General features: G+C 32.2%; 1 protein-coding gene across 1 annotated transcript in view; it reads left to right on the top strand.

Moving 5' to 3' along the window:
• The first annotated feature begins 3067 nt into the window (after window positions 1-3067).
• Window positions 3068-7817, top strand: part of LOC106464251 (troponin C) — a 9478-nt gene continuing 4728 nt past the window's right edge. The window contains exons 1-3 of the mRNA XM_013924377.2: window positions 3068-3225; window positions 3345-3375; window positions 7229-7372. Coding sequence (XP_013779831.1) covers window positions 3214-3225; window positions 3345-3375; window positions 7229-7372 — 187 coding nt within the window. The 5' untranslated portion in view covers window positions 3068-3213. The remainder of the gene's footprint in view (window positions 3226-3344; window positions 3376-7228; window positions 7373-7817) is intronic.

Here is a 7817-nt window from a genome sequence, read left to right as displayed (position 1 = left end):
GTTCTGGATGAAATGTGGTCGGCGAGGTAAGCCAAAAGTGGTGCATGCCAACAGGCTTTGGCGTTATCATGGTCCAGGACATTTCAGTTGGGACAAAGTGAACAAAGGAACAAATGACGCTGCTGAAGAAGTGTCACCTGAAAAAGCCACCATCGAAGAAGAAACTCTACTTAGTTTTGAGAAGGGAAACGGTGAATCTTTTGATGAAGTTACTACCACTGATGTGACTGTTACCGACGATAGGACATTTCCTGATGAAGCAGATGAACCCCATATGAAGCAGAAGCCAACGAGACGGAGACCAATACGGAAGAAGATATGTCCCATAAAATTAAGAGACTTTGTTGAATTGTAATTTTGTGTTTGTAGTTCTGTACATTTAATTGAGTTATTGTTAATTGTTATTGGTTTATTGTAAGTGGCTATTGTTCGGGACGAACAATACTAAGGAGGGGGCAGTGTTGCGTCAGCGAGGTCGCGTGACTAGTATCACGCCACCTCTTTCTGGAAATATCCTGTTCCTTCAAGAATGCCCTAGCATTTACTAGATATGTGTTAGTCTTTTATATATAAGACGTTCACAACGTGACGGGAACAGGTAATGAGTAATTGAATGTATGGTGATAAAATATTGTTGGCCACGTGAGACGTGAGTTATAGCATTTGTTATAGAGCGACTGTTGAAATTAAGTGTATCGTAAAGTTATATTCAGAAAGAATAAACCAGTTTTATTTAAGAAAGGACTTGTGTCGCTAAATTTTCGTCGTAACGAAGTTACGGAAAATTAACTAACGAACGGAGACGTAACATTTTAAATACTACTCTTAAGCTAAAATGTTTAAAGATTAACTATATTTGAACTTTTAATTTTAAACTGTTACCTAAACAGTAAAGAAATGCTAGGAGAGGGGAGAAAAATGCAACAGTAACCTTCTCGACACCTCTCACTCTCAGTCGTTCCTGTAGAGCTTGACGATGTTTCGTATTCTTGGTCACCCTAACGTTATTTTGGCTTTCAAAGGAAATCATATTCTAAAATTAAAGTAAGTCATGTGTCGGTCATATTTGTAAAACACAACTTAAAAAACAAAACAGCAAAATATCAACAAATAATTATATTACAGAAAATCACAATATATTTAAAGATCAAACCGACAGAAACAATTTAAAAAAAGTATGTCATTCTAGTGTTTCTATGCAACAATGAGTTTCGGAGCTCGTCTGTTACAAAGAGTAAAGTATAATTTTTATCACTGATTTGCCAAACACTAAATACGTCATATTCGCAAATAAATTAAACTTACATATTGAAGAAAATATTTTTATGAAAATATGTTTAAGAAAGAAATTTGTAAGAACAACTAATTTTTTGTGAAAAGGTAAAACAAAATCACATTAAAAAGAAAAAAAGGTGTTTTCAAATTTATGAGATTTAGAATGCAAATATATTCTTTGAAAATACCTCCAGCAAAGGTTTATTTACATTTTTGTTGCTTTATGTAAACGAGCCGGTTTTTTTTTAAATTATTTCATCTTGGAAGTTTGTAAGGAAAGTGCTAGAAGTTGCCCTCTTCTCTAAAAAGCAGTGTTTACTTTTCTCTCTCGCTTTTCGTTTCTGCAAGAGATAAACGCATTGTTACTAAAAATGGAGTAATATTACACCAACCTTTTTGGTTCTGCCTGTTTTACATTATTTTTCTTGTGAGATAACTTTATACAACAAAGATTATGTAAACTATATAAAAAAAAAGATACACAAGATATACAGTTATTTATATAAACATTGATAGCAAGTATACTAAATTTTATGGCCAGTGGTCGAACTGTGAATGATCTTTTAAAACTATAGGCCAAAATGAAATATGTAACGCCAAATACTTGTATACAATTGTTGGATAAAACTATTAATTGAAGGTTTCCGAAAGCTACAAAGGTTTTAAAAAATGGCACAATAACTAAATATAAATAAACACAGTTATGTCAGATGGTGATACTGATATTTCTTCTATATACGTATATAAAGTTTCGAATGTAATAAATCTTCATCCGAATTATCCTAGATTATCCACACAACGATAAAATAATTGTTATTATTGTCAACAACATATGTTCCATATTTTTCCACATTAGTAGCCTCCAGTATCTCAACAGTAAGTTTGAGGGCTCATACCGCTAAAAACTGGATTTCATTTTCGCGGAGGGCAAAGCATAAATAGCTCATTGTGTAGCTTTGTGCTTAACAATAAGCAAAACACACTAGTAGTATTTGTTTTTGTGCACACAAAATGGGATAAACTTTGCTTAAAAGAAAATATTTACTGAAATCAAAGGAAACAGCACATTTGGTTTCATTGTTGTTACGCGCAAATCTACACAATGGGCCAACACAGGTATTGAAACCAGATTTTTAGCGTCGGAAGCTTGCAGACTTGCCGCGACTATTGGGACGGGGAGGGGTTCAAAAACATGCGAGTTAATGACTGTAGAGAATTTGATTTTTAGTTACTGGTATATTTTGAATGTTATACTTAATTTTATGAAAAGAAAAAGAATCATTATGCTTTTAGAAAAATTATTCGTTGTTACTTTTGGAATGATTATTATAATATTTTACCATTTTCTCTGTTAAGACAATGTTAAAAGAAAATAATTCACAAAGCACTAAATATAATTATTGTTGTTCATATACTGAATTTTACACCATTGTATATAAGTGTTTAAGTTTTTTCTCAATGTTGTTTCATTGAAAACAATCACGAGACAAGAAAAATGCAGGATCACTACTGGATAGTACTTGCCATTTGTTGTGTGTGAACTAGTTACCACAATACTGTATTTCAAATAAAGCTGGAACGTTGCTTCTTCAGCTTGATATTCCAAACTATTAAGGAAAGACAGTTGTCATGAAAACTCACACGCATCTAAAAATAAACACGCCTTGGGTATGCGGATTTGCTTTTCACAGCAATTGCGCTATACTGATCACATGACCTCACCGAAAATGGATGTCAACTGGATCTCCATATCATTTTAACTGCTATGTTTTTGACTCCCAACATCCTATGGGTGTGAGTTTCTTGGAACAGCAACTATAACATCAACGCAACTCTCAGTCTCTTTTGGCCGTCAGGACTGTACACTTCCAGGACTAAGTGTTCCATATCTAACAGCTTGTAAAGTTTGCTTGTTCTTCACGAGAGACTCCGACAAATATGACTGGGGAGGTAAGTACAAATAAGTTGTAGTAAATCTTGTATAGTTCATTTTATTTATCGAAATTAGTTTTAATCTGTACAGAAACTTTTTTCTAATTTTATTTAATTCTATTTTTTTCCTTTAACAGGCTGAAGATCTGAGCAAGGAACAAGTCCAAAGTAAGTTCGAGATTCGATAGATTTTTTTTTTCTTTTAAAGATGACCTTCTACAAGTTACAAATTTATAGAAAAATTTTATCGTAGAATATTTATATTTACAGTTTGAAAAGGTACAAAGGCTTTTCTCAGCATTGAATCATTTTTCATTAGTTTTTTACGTAAGTAAGTATGTGAAAAATATTCAAAAATTAATGAAAGGTTAGAATAGCAATAAATTATTATATTACGTAAAAAGAAGGGCAAAGATCAAGACTGCTAGAAAAGCAAATAGCTTTTCTCGAGCTAACGAACATATTTCAGTAAAATAAAGAAAACTATTTTAAAAGCTAAATTCAGCTAATTTCGTTTTTCTTTTTTTTCGAATTTTAATGATTTTGATTTGTTTGAAGTTAAGCATAAATCTACACAATGGGCTATCTGTACTCTGCCCACCACGTGTATCAAAACTCGGTTTTTAGCTTTGTAAGTCTGCAAACATACCATTGTGTCACTTGGGGAGGAGGTCGCATTTTAATGATAAACAACTTTCTTGATCTCTCATAAGCTTTGTAGTCATAGAAAAAATCTACGTAATAACATACAATATAAGAAGGTTATAATCCGTGGGTATCTTGACTGCTGACATAAATATAATACTTATTATAAAACCTAAGTCAAGTGTTTAAATACAGAAAAAAGCTTTAAACATTAAGTTACTTTGTTACTTATCAACGTGAAGTCTACTTATTAGACAGCTGTTATGTTTAATCCTATATTCGAGGATCTCACGTAACTGTATAACTTGTGCCTTAAAGTATAGCCTTGTAGTTTTCTTTGGAGTTATGGTACGTCACACTTTTAGCCCTTAACTTTCATTACAAAATCAACAAACTTCTTAAGTAGTACAAATGCTTCATTTCTTTTCAATCTCCAACTATCACACAGTTTTATGGACATCCTTCTAAGCCAAAAACAATGTTTATTAACACTTAATATTTTGCCGAAATTTGAACGATCACCTAGCAAACATTATATAAGGTTATTCTTTCTTCCTCTCTTAAACTCTGGTTGTGGTTAGAGTATCGGATCGAGAATCAAAAGTTCTTTTGTTCGAGACGTCATTTCAACTGTGGGTGCGTTTTAGACTAGTAGCCAATCCTGCTTTGCTGTTGAGGTTGTCTTCTCTCTGGTTCGCAACACTAAATTAGGGAAGCTATGCCTGAACAATAGATAGTTCTGCCTGTACTGTTTAGCCTAATGTGTGCACCAGGTCTCTTTCATGTGAACAAACAAGCTCCCTCTTTTGTTATTATTATGTGTATGCCTAACAATGATTCAAGTTTATACAATTTATAGGTGGTCAGGTAAATATAAAATGACTGACCCAAAACAGGGAAATTGGGTATGGGTGTTATCAAACAACATCATCTGTCTGCAAACAATGTCATCTTTAAACGTGAATATCTCGGCCTAGAGGTATTCTTTGTGACTTTTAGTTTTTAGAAAATCGAATATTCTAGATCAAACTATTTAAGTCCTATAAGTTTTGTTATTCGCACGAAAAAATCAAATGTTCCTTGAATACTTCGCTCCTCTCATGTATGTAAGTCTAAATGTGAGTATTACGTTTTAAAGTTGAGTAATACGTGATGTCAAACTTGCCTGATTCGCTGGATGACGTTGACAGTAAGAGTAAATGTTAACATAAAACTGCGTCATTCTAATTTCTAGTGCACTATCTTTATTTCTATCCTTCAGCTTTTACCTGTATTTTTATGCAACATGTGTATTCCTCTATGAGGCAAAGAATTTCAGTAGGCTTCACTTTGACTTTTGTTTTTTCAATAACAAAAACCTAATTGTAATTTCTCTTTTTGGTTTGAAATTTTGGAGAACAACAATTTGTCATAAAAAAGTATTTGTTTTATCTGTACTATTTTAAATCTGTTATTTTCGAGTCCAGCAGATTTAGATTTTGTTGAAAAGTTCTTTAATGTGTTAACAGTACATTAATTTTTCTCTGTTACAAACTTAACCTTTTATTTCTTTTACACATCTACGTATTGTTGAGATATTTTTTTTGCAAATCTTCTGAAGAGAATGACATAAAGGAAGATATCTGAAATACTTTTTGAGATATTGATACTTAAATTTGACTCTAAGCGCTACTTAATTTCCATACGATACCTGACAGAGAAATTCTCGTTGACAGAAAAATTTCTATACGTACTTTCAGCAAGTTATGAGAAAAGAATGGTCAGAAACATTACTTCTCTCCACTCAATCATGCAAGAATTATGACGGTTTTTAATAGTACTTTATTATTATTAGAAATACCATATTCGGAGGGAGAGGGAAGCTAAACCATTTATTTGAGGGTTTCAGTTTAAAAACAGCACTTTAACTGATATTAAAGGAAACAATTAAGCATGTTGCTAATACGTTTTTTTCACATTTGTTACTGGTGTTCCTCACTTTGTTTTGCAGTTAAACTATATATATTTTTCTTTTTGTTTATTATAGTACAGATTTTTACAACACTGTCATGAAAGAATCTGCTATTTCCAGACAATATTTTTTTGTTTTATATGTTTATTGTATGTTTTATTACTCATCTATATGTCTCCCAGTGGCTTAATCGTTCGTATAAGAACTTTTTGGTTATTGTACTACACCATTAAAACACAAAAATAGTATTTGAAAAGCTAGAGCAGTTCTTTTCGTATACTACCAATAATGCGTGGGTGAAAGTTGGCATAGTGTTCTCATACTTTTGTACGGTATACCTGTGTGAGTAACATTTGAGAAGTTAAATAAAGCCCTGCACATTGAGTATCGTAAGCTCGCAACACCAAATTTGGCGATGAGCCTATTCTGGATACTGGCTAAGACTCTTAAACAGAATAAAAAGACCTTCTTACATATACCAAAAAAAAAAGGAAAATATTGTATAATTTTACATTTTAATAAAACTGGAAAATAATGCACTAGCAAATTTCCATTGTTTAAAAACTGAAGTATTATCAACAACTTTTTAAATTTTGATCTGTAAAATGATAACAATTTCAAAGATATCAAAAGCATTTTATTATTAAATTTTTGTTTCGGATTTATTTCCCAATAACAATAAATGGCAGATTTTAAACGTATTTTTATCACCACGTTTTATATTTTTATGTAGGCACTAGAAATATTTTGAGATGAACGCCATAACTCACCCCATTACAAGAATACAGGAACAAAATAGAAGATTAATAATACCGCCAGTAGTGAATTTTATGATATTGTTACGTCTCCGTTTGTTAATTGATTTTCCGTAACTTCGTTCCGACGAAATTTTAACGACACAAGTCTTTACTTAATAAAACTGGTTTATTCTTTTCGAATATAACTTTACCGATACACTCAACTTCAACAATCGCGCTAAACAAACGCTATAACAACGAACGTCAATAATACTTCTGACTGCAGTTCAATTACTCACTGTCTACACACACATTACTTTAATCTCGCGTCACGTTGTTCCCTCTTATATATCCCAAACTACCCTATATCTAGCAAATACTAGAGCATTCGCCAAGATACGGGATAGTTCTAGAAACGTGGCGTCACTGTAGTCATGTGATCTCGATGACACAACAATATGATACTTTTACGAGATTTCGTTCTTGAATTTTCGTGCAATGTTTCAAGAAAAGCTGTAGCTTTCTTCAACTATGAAAAACGTAATGTGCGTGTAAAACATATCTTACTATATTGTCAAATTAAATATTAGTGTTCTTCTAAAGTACAAAATAGCTATATGATTGCAGTTTTAAAATTATCTTTTAATTTACCTTGTTTTGTAATATAACTTAAAATTATTATATATAGTGTTGCGAAAAGCTTTCGACATGTTCGACAGGGATAAGAAAGGCGTCATCCACACCAACATGGTGTCTACTATCCTCAGGACTCTAGGCCAAACCTTCGAAGAGAAGGATCTAAAAGATCTAATCGCTGAGATCGATCAGGACGGTATGTGTTTAAATATTTATTTTGTATTTAGAATAGTAGTATTAAGGCTATATGATGGAGAAATAATGATGGTCAAAATAACGCTATATACAGGGTGTCTCAAAAATAGCTTCAGTGTTGCACCATCAAAACTAGGCTTAGCACTATATTTAGTCATCACTATTAGTTTCAGTTTAATTATAATTGATGTTGGCTAATTAAATATTTGTAATTGTTTCGATACTACTTTAGGCTTGTAACAGAAGAACATAAAATAATATGGTGTAACTTGATTGTGTTGCCAGTAACATCACAGATACATTTCGCGACGTTTGAACAGAATATGATTTATATTTTGTAAACAGCAAACTGAAGCAGTCGCTAGATAAAATTTTCAGCATATTGTTACGTCTCCGTTCGTTAGTTAATTTTCCGTTAAAACTCTTACCGAAGATACTTTACCGAT

This window comes from Limulus polyphemus, unplaced genomic scaffold (assembly GCF_000517525.1).
Source record: "Limulus polyphemus unplaced genomic scaffold, Limulus_polyphemus-2.1.2 Scaffold1598, whole genome shotgun sequence".
In the NCBI taxonomy this organism is placed as follows: domain Eukaryota; kingdom Metazoa; phylum Arthropoda; class Merostomata; order Xiphosura; family Limulidae; genus Limulus; species Limulus polyphemus.
The sequence above is the reverse complement of the archived record's forward strand: the minus strand, read 5'-3'. Positions and strand labels throughout refer to the sequence as shown.